General features: G+C 43.5%; 1 protein-coding gene across 4 annotated transcripts in view; it reads right to left on the bottom strand.

The window, feature by feature from the left end:
• Window positions 1-18,096, bottom strand: part of LOC137366082 (cullin-9) — a 413,970-nt gene that overhangs the window by 41,622 nt on the left and 354,252 nt on the right. For all 4 annotated transcript variants that reach the window (XM_068028163.1, XM_068028162.1, XM_068028164.1 and 1 more), the window contains exons 29-31: window positions 16,555-16,823; window positions 11,523-11,901; window positions 6,086-6,226 (exon numbers count right to left, since the gene is read on the bottom strand). In XM_068028163.1, the coding sequence (XP_067884264.1) occupies window positions 6,086-6,226; window positions 11,523-11,901; window positions 16,555-16,823 (789 nt within the window). The remainder of the gene's footprint in view (window positions 1-6,085; window positions 6,227-11,522; window positions 11,902-16,554; window positions 16,824-18,096) is intronic.

The following is an 18,096-nucleotide window of genomic DNA, read 5'->3' as shown; positions in this document are numbered from 1 at the left end:
CACGATACCAAAACAAAAACAAATCACCTTCCTTTTCACTAGCTGAGGGTCAGTACCTCCACACCACACGATACCAAAACAAAAACAAATCACCTTCCTTTTCACTAGCTGAGGGTCAGTACCTCCATACCACAGTATACCAAAACAAAAACAAATCACCTTCCTTTTCACTACCTCAAGGTCAGTACCTCCATACCACAGTATACCAAAACAAAAACAAATCACCTTCCTTTTCACTACTTCAGGGTCAGCACCTCCATACCACAGTATACCAAAACAAAAACAAATCACCTTCCTTTTCACTACCTCAAGGTCAGTACCTCCATACCACAGTATACCAAAACAAAAACAAATCACCTTCCTTTTCACTACCTCAGGGTCAGCACCTCCACACCACAGTATACCAAAACAAAAACAAATCACCTTCCTTTTCACTAGCTGAGCGTCAGTACCTCCATACCACAGTATACCAAAACAAAAACAAATCACCTTCCTTTTCACTACCTCAAGGTCAGTACCTCCATACCACAGTATACCAAAACAAAAACAAATCACCTTCCTTTTCACTACCTCAAGGTCAGTACCTCCATACCACAGTATACCAAAACAAAAACAAATCACCTTCCTTTTCACTACCTCAGGGTCAGCACCTCCACACCACAGTATACCAAAACAAAAACAAATCACCTTCCTTTTCACTAGCTGAGGGTCAGTACCTCCATACCACACGATACCAAAACAAAAACAAATCACCTTCCTTTTCACTACCTCAAGGTCAGTACCTCCATACCACAGTATACCAAAACAAAAACAAATCACCTTCCTTTTCACTACCTCAAGGTCAGTACCTCCATACCACAGTATACCAAAACAAAAACAAATCACCTTCCTTTTCACTACTTCAGGGTCAGCACCTCCATACCACAGTATACCAAAACAAAAACAAATCACCTTCCTTTTCACTACCTCAAGGTCAGTACCTCCATACCACAGTATACCAAAACAAAAACAAATCACCTTCCTTTTCACTACCTCAGGGTCAGCACCTCCATACCACAGTATACCAAAACAAAAACAAATCACCTTCCTTTTCACTACCTCAGGGTCAGCACCTCCACACCACAGTATACCAAAACAAAAACAAATCACCTTCCTTTTCACTACCTCAAGGTCAGTACCTCCATACCACAGTATACCAAAACAAAAACAAATCACCTTCCTTTTCACTACCTCAGGGTCAGCACCTCCACACCACAGTATACCAAAACAAAAACAAATCACCTTCCTTTTCACTACCTCAGGGTCAGCACCTCCATACCACAGTGTACCAAAACATGAACAAATCACCTTCCTTTTCACTACCTCAAGGTCAGTACCTCCATACCACAGTATACCAAAACAAAAACAAATCACCTTCCTTTTCACTACCTCAGGGTCAGTACCTCCACACCACAGTATACCAAAACAAAAACAAATCACCTTCCTTTTCACTACTTCAGGGTCAGCACCTCCATACCACAGTATACCAAAACAAAAACAAATCACCTTCCTTTTCACTACCTCAAGGTCAGTACCTCCATACCACAGTATACCAAAACAAAAACAAATCACCTTCCTTTTCACTACCTCAGGGTCAGCACCTCCACACCACAGTATACCAAAACAAAAACAAATCACCTTCCTTTTCACTACCTCAGGGTCAGCACCTCCATACCACAGTATACCAAAACAAAAACAAATCACCTTCCTTTTCATTTACCCTTCTTCGAGCACGCACCTCCTCCATCTTTTCGATGATGCTTCACCTTTCTGATATCTGCAGATATTGGTGCATCGGTTCATACTTTCAAACTAAGATCTCTATTTGTTACAAATCTGCAAGAATGGCAGAACCCAAATATTGTCCATCAGGATGTTTCTGAAACTACTTTAAACTTGCTTGTATGATCAGGGTGTGCAAAAACATGCTGCTAAGTCTCAATAATTTCATGTATAAATAAATATTAAATAAACTAAAACTATATTCCATTATTTCTATTTATCAAACACCAAGGGATGCAAGTTCAAATTTGGGGTGTTCGTCTCCAAGAAGTTGTTAAGTGCCACTTCATCAAGAAGTACAAGTCAGGAAAGACAACTCAAGTGGATGTTATACTTTGAAAAAAAGATCACTCTCAGGATGTGGATGTCATTGAGAAGGCCAGCATTTATTGCCCATCAGAAGGTGGTGGTGAGCTGCATTCTTGAACCCCTGCAGTCCATGTAGGTACACCCACAGTGCTGTTAGCGACACAATTCCAGGTGTTTGACCCAGCAACAGTGAAGGAACGGTGATATATTTCCAAGTCAGGATGGTGTGTAGCTTGGAGGGGAACTTGCAGCTGGTGGTGTTCCCATGCGTATGCTGTCCTGTTCTTCCAGGTAGTAAAATGACAGTGAAGGTGGATGGGCTGCAGGTCAAATGAGCTCGTTTGTCCTGGATGCTGCCAAGCTTCGCGAGTCTTGTTGGAATACTCTCTGATTGTCTGGATGCGTGCAGCTCCATCACACTCCTAACTTGTGTCTCGCAGATGGTGGACAGGCTTTGGGGAGTCAGGTGGTGAGCCACTCCCTGCAAAATTACCAGCCTCTGACCTGCTCATGGAACCACAGTACTGTTGTGGCTGGCTCAGTTCAGCTTCTGGTCAATGGTAAACATAGACTTGAGTGAGAATTGGGCACATGAACAGAGAGTAAAGTATTGGATGAAATTGAGACAAGTTCCTCGGTCCGGTTGATGCATTCTGGACGCAACCCTTTCCTGCTAAAATTTCTCCAGGGATGGTGAATGCAAAGCACCGGTATGTCAGAGTATTCACAGTGTTTACGTATAACTGGAGTGAATGGCAGGTGATTCTACACCATCAACACTGACAAGGATTCACTACAGACAGCGTTGCTGCTCCCAGGATTCACGACAAATAAAGAGTCTCCACTCCCGGCATTACACTCCACTACAGTGTCACTGCTCCCGGGATTCACTCCAGACAGCGTCTCCTTTCCCGGGATTCACTACAAACAGTGTCTCCATTCCCGATATTCACTATAGACAGCGTCTCCATTCCTGGATTCACTACAAACAGTCTCCGCTTCCGGGATTCACTACAAACAGTGTCACTGCTCCCGGGATTCACTACAGACAGCGAGTCCATTCATGGATTCACTGCAAACAGTCTCCGCTTCCGGGATTCACTACAAACAGTGTCACTGCTCCCGGGATTCACTACAGACGGTGTCTCCATTCCCGATATTCACTACAGACAGCGTCTCCATTCATGGATTCACTACAAACAGTCTCCGCTTCCGGGATTCACTACAAACAGTGTCACTGCTCCCGGGATTCACTACAGACAGTGTCTCCATTCCCGGGATTCACTACAGTGTCACTGCTCCCGATATTCACTACAGACAGTGTCTCCATTCCCGGGATTCACTACAGTGTCTCTGCTCCCGGGATTCACTACAGACAGTGTCCCCATTCCCGATATTCACTACAGACAGCGTCTCCATTCCCGATATTCACTACAGACAGCGTCTCCATTCCCGATATTCACTACAGACAGCGTCTCCATTCCCGATATTCACTACAGACAGCGTCTCCATTCCCGATATTCACTACAGACAGCGTCTCCATTCCCGATATTCACTACAGACAGCGTCTCCATTCCTGGATTCACTACAAACAGTGTCACTGCTCCTGGGATTCACGACACACATCAACGCTGCTCCTGGGATTCACTACAGACATCAACGCTGTTCCCGGGATTAACTACAGACATCAACATTGCTCCCGGAATTCACTACACACATCAACATTGCTCCCGGGATTCACTACACACATCAACATTGCTCCCGGGATTCACTACACACATCAACATTGCTCCCGGGATTCACTACACACATCAACATTGCTCCCGGGATTCACTACACACATCAACATTGCTCCCGGAATTCACTACACACATCAACATTGCTCCCGGAATTCACTACACACATCAACATTGCTCCCGGGATTCACTACACACATCAACATTGCTCCCGGGATTCACCACAGACATCAACGCTGTTCCCAGGATTCACTACAGACATCAACATTGCTCCCGGAATTCACTACACACATCAACGCTGTTCCCGGGATTCACTACACACATCAACGCTGTTCCCGGAATTCACTACACACATCAACATTGCTCCCGGAATTCACTACACACATCAACATTGCTCCCGGAATTCACTACACACATCAACGCTGTTCCCGGGATTCACTACACACATCAACGCTGTTCCCGGGATTCACTACACACATCAACGCTGTTCCCGGGATTCACTACACACATCAACGCTGCTCCCGGGATTCACTACAGACATCAACGCTGCTCCTGGGATTCACTACAGACATCAACGCTGCTCCTGGGATTCACTACAGACATCAACGCTGCTCCTGGGATTCACTACAGACATCAACGCTGTTCCCGGGATTCACTACAGACATCAACGCTGTTCCCGGGATTCACTACAGACATCAACGCTGCTCTCGGGATTCACTACAGACGTCAACGCTGCTCCCGGGATTCACTACAGACGTCAACGCTGCTCCTGGGATTCACTACAGACATCAACGCTGTTCCCGGGATTCACTACAGACATCAACGCTGCTCCCGGGATTCACTACAGACATTAACACTACTCCCGGGATTCACTACAGACAGCGTCTCCATTCCTGGGATTCACTACCAAGAGTCTCCGCTTTTGGGATTCACTACAAACAGTGTGACTGTTCCCGGGATTTACTGCAAACAATGTCACTGCTCCCGGGATTCACTATCCACAGCAACGCTGCTCCCGGGATTCACTACACACATCAACGCTGCTCCCGGGATTCACTACAGACATCAACATTGCTCCCGGGATTCACTACAGACATCAACATTGCTCCCAGGATTCACTACACACATCAACGCTGCTCCCGGGATTCACTACAGACATCAACATTGCTCCCAGGATTCACTACACACATCAACATTGCTCCCGGGATTCACTACACACATCAACGCTGCTCCCGGGATTCACTACAGACATCAACATTGCTCCCAGGATTCACTACACACATCAACATTGCTCCCGGGATTCACTACAGACATCAACGCTGCTCCCGGGATTCACTACAGACATCAACATTGCTCCCGGGATTCACTACACACATCAACGCTGCTCCCGGGATTCACTACAGACATCAACATTGCTCCCAGGATTCACTACACACATCAACATTGCTCCCGGGATTCACTACACACATCAACGCTGCTCCCGGGATTCACTACACACATCAACGCTGCTCCCGGGATTCACTACAGATAAAGAGTCTACGCTCCCGGGATTCACTACAGATAAAGAGTCTACGCTCCCGGGATTCACTATAAACAGGGTCGCTGTTTCCGGGATTCACTACAGACAGCGTCTCCATTCCTGGGATTCACTACAAACAAAGAGTCTCCGCTCCCGGGATTCACTACAAACAGCGTCGCTGCTCCTGGGATTCACTGCAAACTGTGTCACTGCTCCAGGGATTCACTACAAACAGCGTCTCCATTCCTGGGATTCACTACAAACAGTGTCACTGCTCCCGGGATTCATTAATAGTGTCGTCACTACTGGGATTCACTACTAATAGCTTCACCACTTTCATGGCCCAGTCATATATAACTTTCAAATGATAATGTTAACCAAAGGAAAAAACTGCTATTTATTGCAGAAAGTTTACAGTTTTAATACTTCTCATAAGGCAGTTAATCAGTACAGAACAAAATAGCCTGCAAGCTGTGGAACCCCAAACCCTAGACAGACAGGAATCTGATGACCTGTCAGACTCCTGAAATCCCCTTACACACCTTCATTGCTGAATACCCATTAAAAACACCTTGCCTTCATTCAAAAAAAAAGCTAGGTCCTTCACCTTGCCTAGAAGAAAGCATGGATTCTAAGTCAACCATGGGAAAGTCCTATTTATTACATTTATACTTCAATTACCAATGAACTAACATCTTACCTTGGCTGCAATCTCACCATCACTTATAATAGAGGAGATAAACTCATCGGTTGGCTGAGCGGGGCAGTCAGAGATTGGGCACGTACAATTCTGCACCAGGTTCTGTTCAATTCTCGTCATTAAATACTCTTTCCAGCAGGACTAAGGACAAAAAGATCAAGACCACATCAAAATACAACCAGTAACCCAGATTAGAATCATTGCTCTGCTCCATTCAAGTCCTACAGCCAGTACTGAGGAGAGCAACACTGATCTCTTCAAGTCAGAAGGGCTGTGAAAAACAACTGGATAAAGTAAGGTTCTTCAGACCAAGAGACAACTCAGAAGGAACCTTTATAGAGGCGAACGAAGTATTTAACAGGACAGGATGCCAACTTGAAACAATACTTTTAGATCCACCACAGGACCAGGGCAGTTTCAAGCTTGAAGGTCAAACTCAGAACAGGCACCAGGAAGCATAATTTTATATGGCTGTAATATGCTGCCAACTAATTGAGGCCAGGACACTGGATTTATTTAACAGCTGGATGCTACAATGGAAGGGTTGGCATTCTGAAATCAAGTGGGCCAAATGGAATCTTCATCTAAACTGATCTTGTGACCTCAGTATTACATAGAAAATAGGAGCAAGAGTAGGCCATTCAGCCCTTTGGGCTTGTTCTGCTATTCAAAAAAGATCACGGCTGATCGTCTAATTCAGTACCCTGTTTCTGCTTTCTTCCCATATCCCTTGATCCCTTTGGCATTAATATATCTATCTCATTCTTGAATATATTTAATGACTTGGCCTCCACTGTCTTCTGTGTTAGAGAATTCCACAGATCCACCAATCTCTGAGTGAAGAAATTTCTCCTCATCTCAGTTCTAAATGGCACACCCCTGAGACTGTGACCCCTGGTTCTGGACTCCCCAGCCATCGGGAACATCCTCCCTGCATCTAGCCTGTCTAGGCCTGTTAGAATTTTATAGGTTTCTATGAGATCCCCTCTCATTCTTCTAAACTCTAGTGAATATAGGCCTAGTCGACCCAATCTCTCCTCATACATCAATCCTGCCATTCCAGGAATCAGCCTAGCAAATCTTCTTTGCACTCCCTCCATGGCAAGAACGTCCTTCCTCAGATAAGGAGACCAAAACTGCACACAATACTCCAGATGTGGTCTCACCAAGGCCCTGTATAACTACAGTAAGACATCCTTGCTCCTGTACTCAAATCCTCTTGCAACGAAGCCAACATACCATTCACCTTCCTAACTGTTTGCTGCACCTGAATGCTTGCTTTCAGCAACTGGTGTACAAGGACACCCAGGTCTCGTTGCACCTCCCCCTTTCCCAATCTAACACCATTCAGATAATAATCTGCCTATCTGTTTTTACAACCAAAGTGGATAACCTCACATTTATCCACGTTATACTGCATCTGCCATGCATTTGCCCACTCACCCAACTTGTCCAAATCACATTTGAACCTCTTGGCATCCTCCTCACAGCTCACATTCCCCACCCCCCCAGCTTTGTGTCATCTGCAAACTTGGAAATGTTACATTTAGTTCCCTCACCCAAGTCATTAATATATATTGTGAATAGCTGGGGCCCAAGCACTGATCCCTGCGGTACCTCACTAGTCACTGCCTGCCATTCGGAAAAAGACCAGTTTATTCCTACTCTCTGCTTCCTGTTTGTCAACCAATTCTCAATCCATGTCAGTATATTACCCCCAATCCCATGTGCTTTAATTTTGCACACTAACCTTTTATGTGGGACCTTATCAAAAGCCTTCTGAAAATCCAAATACACCAAATCCGCTGGTTCTCCCTTATCTACTCTACTAGTTACATCCTCAAAAACTCCAGTAGTTTGTGAAGCATTATTCCCTTTTGTAAACCCATGCTGACTTTGTCCAATCCCGTTTATGCTTTCCAGGTGTTCTGCTATCACATCCTTTATAATAGACTCCAGCATTTTCCCCAGTACTGATGTAAGGCTCACTGGTCTGTAATTCCCTGTTTTTTTCTCTCCCTCCTTTTTTAAATAGTGGGGTTACATTTGCCGCCCTCCAATCTGTAGGAACTGCTCCAGAGTCTATAGAATTTTGGAAATGACCACCAATCCATCCACTATTTCCAGGGCCACTTCCTTTAGTACTCTGGGATGTAGATTATCAGGCCCTGGGGATTTGTCAGCTTTTAACCCCATTAATTTCCGAACACTTTTTTTTTTACTAATACTGAATTCCTTCAGTTCTTCCCTCTCATTAGACCCTTGTTTCCCTAACATTTCCTGGGAGGTTATTTGTGTCCTCCTTTGTGAAGACAGAATCAAAGTATGTGATTAATTGTTCTGCTATTTCTTTGTTCCCCATTATAATTTCCCCCGTTTCTGACTGTAAGGGACCCACATTTGTCTTCACTAATCTTTTCCTCTTCACATATTTATAGAAGCTTTTACAGTCAGTTTTTATGTTCCCTCCAAGTTTGCTCTCAATCTATTTTCTCCTGCTTAATCAACCTCTTTGTCCTCCTTTGCTGAATTCTAAACTGCTCCCAATCCTCAGACTTGCTACTTTTTCTGGCAATTTTATATGCCTCCTCTTTGGATCTAATATTATCCCTAATTTCTTTTGTAAGCCACGGTTGAGCCACCTTTCCGGTTTTATTTTTGCACCAGACAGGAATGAATAATTGTTCTAACTCATGAACACATTCTTTAAATATTATCCGTTGCCTATCCACCGTCAACCCTTTTAATAAAGTTCCCCAATCTAACATCGTCAACTCGTGCCTCATACCTTCGTAGTTTCCCTTATTTAGATTCAGGACTCTAGTTTTGGATTCAACTACTTCACTCTCCGTCTTCATGAAGAATTCTATCATGTTATGGTCGCTCCTCCCCAAGGCACCCCGCACAAGAGGACTGTTAATTAATCCTTTCTCATTGCACAATACCCAGCCTAGGATAGCCTGTTCTCTAGTTGGTTCCTCAACGTATTGGTCTCAAAAACTGTCACGTACACACTCCAGGAAATCCTCCTCCACAGTATTATTGCTCATTTGGGATTAGGTAGACAGGTCAGGTGTCTTCAATGCATTGGTGCAGACTCGATGGGCCGAAAGGCCTCTTCTGCACTGTATTATTCTGTGATTCGGTTTGACCAATCTATATGTAGATTAAAGTCACTCATGATTACAGTTGTACCCTTATTGCATACATCTCTAATTTCCTGTTTAATGCAATCCCTTACATCTCTACTACTATTTGGGAGCCTTTAGACAACCCCCACCAGAGTTTCTGCCCCTTGGTGTTTCTTAGCTCCACACATACAGATTCCACATCATAATTTTCCAAGAATATCCTTCCTCACTATTGCATTGATTTCCTCCTTTACTAACAACGCTACCCCACATCCTTTCATTTTTGCCTGTCCTTCCTAAGTATTGAATACCCCTGGATGTTCAGTTCCCGTCCTTGGTCACCCTGCAGCCATGTCTCCGTAATCACTACTATATCATAACCGTTTATATCTATTTGCGCTGTTAATTCATCCACCTTATTGCGAATGCTCCGCACATTAAGACACAATGCCTTTAGACTTGTCTTTTTAACACTGTTAGTCATCTTAGCTTTATTTTGCACTATGGCCCCATTTGTTTCTCACCCTTTTTTTCTCTGCCTTCCACTTTTGCTTCTTGCTTTTCTGTCTTTCATTTCTGTCCTTGTTTCCCTCTCCTCTGTCTCCCTGCTCAGATTCCCATCCCCCTTCCATTCTAGTTTAAACCCTTCCCGACAGCACTAGCAAACGCCCCCCCCCCCCCACTCCCCCGCCGAGGAAATTGGTCCCGGTCCTGCCCAGATGCAACCCGTCCAGTTTATACTGGTCCCACCTTCCCCAGAACTGGTCCCAATGTCCCAGGAATCTGAATCTCTCCCCCCTACACCATTTCTCCAGCCACGTATTCATCTGATATATCCTGCTATTTCTGCTCTCAGTAGCATGTGGCACTGGTAGCAATTCTGAGATTACTACCTTTGGGTTCCTACTTTTTAATTTACGTCCTAACTCCCTATATTCAGCTTGTAGGACCTCATCCTTTTTTTTTTTTACCTATGTCGTTGGTACCGATATGTACAGCGACAACTGGCTGCTCACCGCCTCACCCCCCACCCTCAGAACGCCCTGCAGCCGCTTAAAGACATCTTTGAACCTAGCACCAGGGAGGCAACATACCATCCTGGAGTCTCTTTTGCAGCTGCAGTATTATTGCAGATCTTCTGGTTGAGTGATATCAGGCTTTAAAGTTTCCTTTCTTGTTAAACAGAGTTTATCTATCACATATGCAGCTCCTGCCATAATTAGTGTACAGACAGGATAAACAGCAACAGTCTTCACTGTAGTGTGTTCTCACACTACTTGTGAAACAATTTCCTGGTTCAGGTGAGCTGAAGGACAAGCCTATGTTACGGACTAGGAATACAAACATCTTCAATCTTAGCACACTGGGGCTTTATCGAGGCACCCTATTTACACTGAACAGGTATACATCAAGATCCCAGTTTCAAGCCAAATTAGTTAATTTCAACCAGCACTCAAATACAACGGGCCTCAACACTTCTGGGCTTGGGAAGGTGGTGAGAGGGGGAAACCAGGTTTTGTGCTCTTGGTCACTTATCCAACAACTCCTACATGTCAAGTGAGGATAAGATACGTTTACTATGACCCCATTCCCCTTGAATTGCTCACTGCCATGCACCATTTTGACTCTCAGATGAAGAATGACCACTTGAATATGGTACCTTTACGTAGTTGTGGAAGTGTAACCAAGCATGAATCAATATCATTTGCGAAAGATGAACACAAAATTAGGGGTCAAATAAAAAACCTAATTCTCATTTATTAATTGATCTACATTGCTGATGGATAAAACAGTTCTAATTGTCTAAGAAACATTCTGTATATTAACTGATTGCAGCACTGCAGTTTCACCCACCCCTTTTCTCCTTGTCCTCACAATGCACTCTGAAATCAGTAAGAAAGTCTCCTCAATCTTTTCAATCTATGATCAGCTGTTGAATGTCTGCTGGTGGGCAGGGCCATTCTCAGCTTCTCTCAGCCACCACAGACAATCTTGTTTCTGAATAGCATTCCATACAGCTGACAGAGCAGCAAGTGTGAATTTTGGTTAAGGCTAGGATTCAAACTCTCAACCTTCCAATTAGGATTCTAATAATAGCAACAAGAGCTGAAATGTCCTGGCTAAGCTGAAAACACACTGCCCCTATAATTTTCTCTCTCCTCTCCTATTCTCACGGTCATCTGAGCACTACCATATCTTCCCATCTAACCCTTCAATCTTGATGGTGCACTGTGTAGGTCTTGGGTTTTCACCCAGCTTTCTGACAGAGCAATAAAAACCTTGCAACCGAGTGTAACTGGACTCACCTTACAGCAGTAGTGCATGCAGCAAAGAGTAGGAGCAGCTTCACTTTCATTTGTAAGCAGGTTTAGACAAACGGGGCACTGGGTGACAGGGCTGCTGGGAGTTTGTGGGTTCCGGACCTGAAGCCCCGCCACCAAAAAGAGGACCTCACGATCTTCAGCATATCGCTGTAGCAGCAAGTCAACGTTCCACTTGCTATGCATAAGTAAGTGCTGTGCCACATCGGTGGTGATGCTGAGCGTGTCTGCAACCTGCAGGACAGTCTGGCTCATCAGTTGCTGCACCTCCTCTTGGCTCATGGTCCGTCCCATCGACATGAGCACTGTCTCCAGCACTCCTTCTTCCGAACTCTGTGACCCAGCCTCAAAACCGCCGTCAAAGCTTAGGACAAACCAGAAAGAAAACAATTTAACCCTATAAGCACTGAAGGATCAGTGCAGATTCCAAACCAGCCACCACACATTCCAAGACCTTAAACAGAATGGATTTTTAACGCTGGATTTAAATGCTTGAGGTGTTGTAGGATGAAGTTTAGCTGGGGCCCTGTCTACCTAATCAAATGGATGTAAAACAGGAGAGTTCTTCCATTGGTCTGGCCATCATCCATCCCTTAACCACCACTAAAACTGAATAACTGGTCATATATCTCAATGCTGCTCGCAGGTTCTTGCTATGCACAATATAGTCGTCGTGCTGGCCCATAATACAGTGACTAGATCTTTTAAACTGATTGGCTGTGAATTACACTGGAGAATGAAGACACGAAAGGCACTCTATAAATGCAAGTTCAAATGTTGGTTCTTTGCGGTCTTTGTGGAAAACAGCCAATTTTACCACCTTTCATCAACCTCAAATGTTAACTTTGTTTCTCTCTCCAATGATGCTGCCTAACATGAATATTTCCAAAATATTTTGTTTTTATTAAGGATTTTATTAAAAATAAGTCAAAGGAAGCAACTTAATGAATTTGATACAAGCATTTTTAAAATGGTAATGGAGAAAATAATGGGACTTGAGAGACAAATCTTGAAGACTTGAGAGACAAATCTTGAAGACTTGAGAGACAAATCTTGAAGACTTGATGGTTTCCATCCCATGTTATTAAAAAGAAATAGTCATAACTTTCTAATGTTCTCTAGATTTAGGAGTTGTGCCTTTGGACTGGAAAATTGAAAATGTCACTCCCTTATTTAAGGGAGAGAGAAGCAAGGTAACTGTCAGAGTCAGTGGAGATGCTACTGGAATCTTTTAACAAAGTGTGGCTGAACACTTAGACAAGTATCAGCTGATCAGTGGGTCATGTGGATTTGTGAAGGTTAAGTCATGTCTGACTAATCTAGTTAAATGCTTAGGTCACTAGTTTAGTGGATAAGGGAGCGTCTATGGATGTTGTCTATAAAGACCTCCAAAAAGCATTTGATATCGTTCCGCACATGATACTAGCAACAAAAAAGAAAGCACACAGAATCTGAGGTGGCCTTGTGACATGTGTTGGTAACTGGTTGAAATGTAGGAGACAGTGAATAGGAAAAAGGGTCCGTTCTTTCATTGGCAAGATGTGACAAGTGGTGTTCCTCACTGATCTGTACTGGTTTTCAGCTTTTTAACCATATATATCTTAATGACTGCATGGAGCAAGAGGCAGATGAAGTTCAATTCGGAGAAATGCAAAGTGATTCATTTTGATAGGAAGAACATGCAGAGTCAATATAAAATAAAGGGTACAACTCTAAAGGAGATGCAGGAGCAGAGAGACCTGGGGGTATATGTACATTAGGCATTGAAGGTGGTAGGACAGGTTGAGAGAACAGTTAATAAAGCATACAGTATCCTACACTTTATTCATAGGGGTGTAGAGTACAAGAGCGAGGAGGTTATGTTAAACTTGTATAAAATACAGAGTCGGCCTCAACTGGAAAGATGTGAAGGCATTAGAAAGGGTGCAGAAAAGATTCACGAGAATGGTTTCAGGAATGTGGAACTTCAGTTAAGAAGAAAAATTAGAGAAGTTGGGACTTTTTTTCCTGAAGAGAAAGCCAAGAAGGGATTTGATAGAGGTATTCAAAACCATGAGGGGTCTGGACAGAGAAAATGGGTTCCCACTCGTGAAAGGATCAAGAACGAGAGGGCACAGATTTAAGGTAATTGACAAAAGCAATGGTGACATGAGGAAAAACGTTTTCACGCAGTGAGTGGTTAAGGTCTGGAATACACTGCCTGAGAACGTGGTGGAGGCAGGTTCAATCGAGGCATTCAAAAGGGAATTAGACAGTTATCTGAAAAGGAAGAATGTGCAGGGTTATGGGGAGAAGGCTGGGAAATGGCTCAATCGGAGAGCCAGTGTGGACACGATGGGCCGAATGGCCTCCTTCTGTGCTATAACAATTCTGTGATTCTGAGAGATGACACTAAGCTAGGAAGTACAGTAAATTGTACAGATGCGAGTAGGAGGTTACAATGAGGGGGCTAAGAGTGGGCAAAACCATGACAGATGGAGTGCAATGTGAGGAAGTGAGAAGTCATCAACTTTGAATGAGAAATGAGAATAAAGCAAATTCTCTGAATGGTGATAGACTAGGAACTGATTCTAAGTAAAGCGATTTGGGTGCCTAGGTATTACCTTTATCTCAAAATGTTGGAACACAAAAGTGATTCAATTATACAGAACCTTAATCAGATCCGATCTGGAGGACTGCATCCAGTTTTGGGCATCACACCCCTGAAAAGATACATTAGCCCTGGAAGAGGTACAATGCAGATTCAGCAGTTTGATACCAGACTACAACTGGTTAAATTCTGAATACAGGTTGCATGAATGTGCATTGCGTTCCCTCGAGTTTAGAAGATTGAAGGGGTGATCTAATTAAGATCTTTAGAATGATCATTAAGTTTAATAGGATTTATTCAGAAAAAAAGATTTCCTCTGGTGGGCGGCACAGTGGCACAGTGGTTAGCACCGCAGCCTCACAGCTCTAGCGACCCGGGTTCAATTCCAGGTACTGCCTGCGTGGAGTTTGCAAGTTCTCCCTGTGTCTGCGTGGGTTTCCTCCGGGTGCTCCGGTTTCCTCCCACATGCCAAAAGACTTGCAGGTTGATAGGTAAATTGGCCATTATAAATTGCCCCTAGTATAGGTAGGTGGTAGGGAAATATAGGGACAGGTGAGGATGTGGTAGGAATAGGGAATTAGTGTAGGATTAGTATAAATGGGTGGTTGATGGTCGGCACAGACTCGGTGGGCCAAAGGGCCTGTTTCAGTGCTGTATCTCTAAATCTAAATCTAAAAAAATCTAAATCTAAAAGTTCAGAATGAGAGGATATAATTTAAAATTAGAACTTGGGTATTTATGAGTGAAATCAGCAAACACATTCTCACACAAAGGGTAGTGTAAATCTGGAACACTATCTCTCTCTCTGGATGTGTGGGCAATTGAAATTTAAGATTGATAAGATTTTTGTTCGCTTAAGGGCATCTAGGGCATAGCCATGGTGAACAGGCTCAAGGGGGAGAATGGTCTGCTTACATTCCTCTGATGCCCCTAGACATTTGAATAGCCTAATGACCCTCACTGTTATATCTCACATGAAGAATGGCCACTTAGATGAGATACTGGGAGAATCTGCAGAATTATACTCAACCAGAAGGGGAGGAAATTGATGAAGAAACAACTTGCCTGAGCTCATTTCACATAGCTCCAGGGAAGAGGGTCAGTCTGGGCTTGGTTTGAAAGCAGATCCAGAGGTGAAAGGCCAATGTCTGGCCTACAATACCAGCGATCTCTCTCCCAAACCCCACACGAGCATGTATATAACCACTTCACTTTTGGTTACATGGGAGAGGATCTTTGAGGTTGAGGAATGTTGGAAAGGGACTTAATATACTATCTGCCATAGACACCATCAAAATAAAATCAAAACAAAAGAGAGGGCAATTAGATGATCAAAAATTTGTAAAGAACATTTTATTATAACATTAGTTGAAATGAAACAATCTAATCCCAGACATTAGTACAAACATCTGTTTCTGCATCAGTGCAGGAAACGTAAGCTGACACACGATGCTGTTTTTGTGATTCGATCCAATAAAGCAGTTACAGTGTTCCTGTACTATTTGGTTGGTTCCCCAATAGCATGAATCCAGACCTGACAAATGCAAATTTTCCAAGATCCAATTTTTTCCCTAACACTTCTGCGTGACTCTCTGCCAGGTCCAACTTATTGCATGCAGAATTCCAACTGTGTGCGCTACATAGAGGCTGCAGTTAATTGTTATATCTGCAAACTGGTGATCTGAGAGCCGTAGAAGCAACAGAGATTATTGTACATAATATTACCAAATGTTTTTCTCATATATAAACTGAGCCCTGGAAACCAGACTGCCCCAATGGCTCTGTTGAGTTTACTTAGCGAGTAGCTTGAGTCATCAGGTCCGTGCTGAGTTACTCGATTTCAGCTAGAATACAGTGAAGGGCACATTTGCTCTCAGCAACCCTGGGTTACAGAGGGGACCAGGAGGAAAAACCAAACACCTTGTTTTCTCACTCATGCATGACGAATGACTTGCTCAAGGTACCACAGGGCTGCTTGTGCTTCTCAATTTATGTGCAAGGATACCACCTTCTGAAGAGGAGAAATGGAAAACCTTTCACCTCCATGTTGCACAGGTGGCATTTGTGCTTTGGGCTGTTAAGTTGGAGATAGACTATTCTATTCTGCCTCTTACTGCAGGCTGTCTACCTTAACTGTCTGGTTAAAAACACTGAAAACTATTTTCTTATGGTTGACAGCAACTGGCCAATTGGTCCAAAAGTAGAGGATTCGCATCTCAATTGACAAACTATAAGCTGGACAGTATTCGCCCCAAACAGCTTCAAACCCACAAAAATGCAGAAGTTAAAGCAGTCTCTCCCTTACTGAAGATTTGTTATAGCTTCATGCTTAAGGCACAATCTGATTGAAAAAGCAAGCAGTCAAAGCAAGTCACACAGATGAAGTTAATCGATATATGGACGTAGACCGCTGTTTTTTGGCGTTACCTAAATACTGACAGATTCTCTTTGCCGTTGCTGTTTGACCCTGTGGCTTTTCCTCCAAGTTTTCGGAATAGCGTGTGTGCTTGTCCCTTCCGTGGAGTTGTTGGGTCCTCAAGCACGTATTCCAGAATGTGAGGGTTGTCTTCATTGCGCCTGATATAACCCTTGTTGATAAGGTGCATGATGCAGGACAGAACATCCATATTGCTGCAGTTAAAGTGAAGGAACTTAGGTGCTAAATTCGACTCCTGGTTCTGACACCTGTCAATCACCTGCAAATGGTTCAATGACACAAGATGAGAAGTTCTTTAAAACTATAGTGCAATCTGCAGGTCCACTCACTTATCCAAAGCAACCTATTTGTTATGATAAAACAGCTTTGTCAATTAATCTGGACATGCTCTTACTGGCCTAATAACCACAATCTCAATTGTTAAACAAGATCTAACTTGTCTGTTGAGCTCCCCTGATAGTTCAGTTGGTAAGTGAAGCCATACAGTCAGAAAGGTTCCAGATTAAATCTCTGTTTTCCACTGAGTGAACTGCTTTCAAACAGGGCAGCAGTTGGAGACCCAAAAGTGCCCTCCATGCCCTTGGTTTGGAATTTGGGGAGAATTTGCCAGAATTCCCACTCTGTTCGGGAAGTGTATAGTTGTAGATAGACTGTGCTACTCTGCTGACACTCACTAGGGAAAGCACAATGAGTGGTTAGCTGAGTGAGATGTTTAAAAGCATTTGGTACCTGTGGAGCTGTACTTCAGTGTCTCAAACACCAAGTCATTCATTGAAATGGTCATTACAGTTCATGAAAAATTCTCAGCCTTCTTACACCAGCCAGTACCTGGAGACAAGGTGGACAACCTGTGTTCAAACCTTTACCACTACCACTCAAACTGCAGAATGCCAAGTAGCACTCAAGTCTTCCTCCAATGGGGCATGTACTGCTCTCCATTTGTTCCACGTGGTACAGCAACTGATACTGGAACACAGCATGTTATGGGGCCATATGCTGAAACCTGTGCCTCTCAACTCCATTGCAAAACCCAACAAGTGCTGTGCAATCCACTTTCAAGTTGTATAGACTATCGATAGCAGTAATATACAGCATTTCCTATTAATTATTACAGTGCATTTGTCAGACAAAATGTAAAACTTTCCTCGTGAACCCGAGTATTGCTGCTGTTTCCCACTAATTCACTTCTCAAGGGCAATTAGGGATGGGAAATAAATGCTGGCCTTGCCAGTGACACTCACATCCCATGAACACATAATAAAAACTAGGTAAATATACTTTTCCTTGTCACATTAAGCAGCTGCAGGGACTGGAGTGCATTGTCGACGCCGAGAATGGAATTTTAATTTGAGTTTTTTTGCTTATTTATCTGTTTTTAATAAAGTTATTTTAAAAATACGTATATAAAGGGGGCCTGAGGAATAAAGGCCCCCTCGACATAAGATATATAAAAGGGGCCTGGGTATAAAGTCCACCTTAAATTTTAAAAAAAAAGAGAAGAGAAAGGCCCAGGTTCGAGTCAGCTGATTTTA

Source organism: Heterodontus francisci, chromosome 3 (assembly GCF_036365525.1).
Source record: "Heterodontus francisci isolate sHetFra1 chromosome 3, sHetFra1.hap1, whole genome shotgun sequence".
NCBI classification, from domain to species: domain Eukaryota; kingdom Metazoa; phylum Chordata; class Chondrichthyes; order Heterodontiformes; family Heterodontidae; genus Heterodontus; species Heterodontus francisci.
The sequence above is the reverse complement of the archived record's forward strand: the minus strand, read 5'-3'. Positions and strand labels throughout refer to the sequence as shown.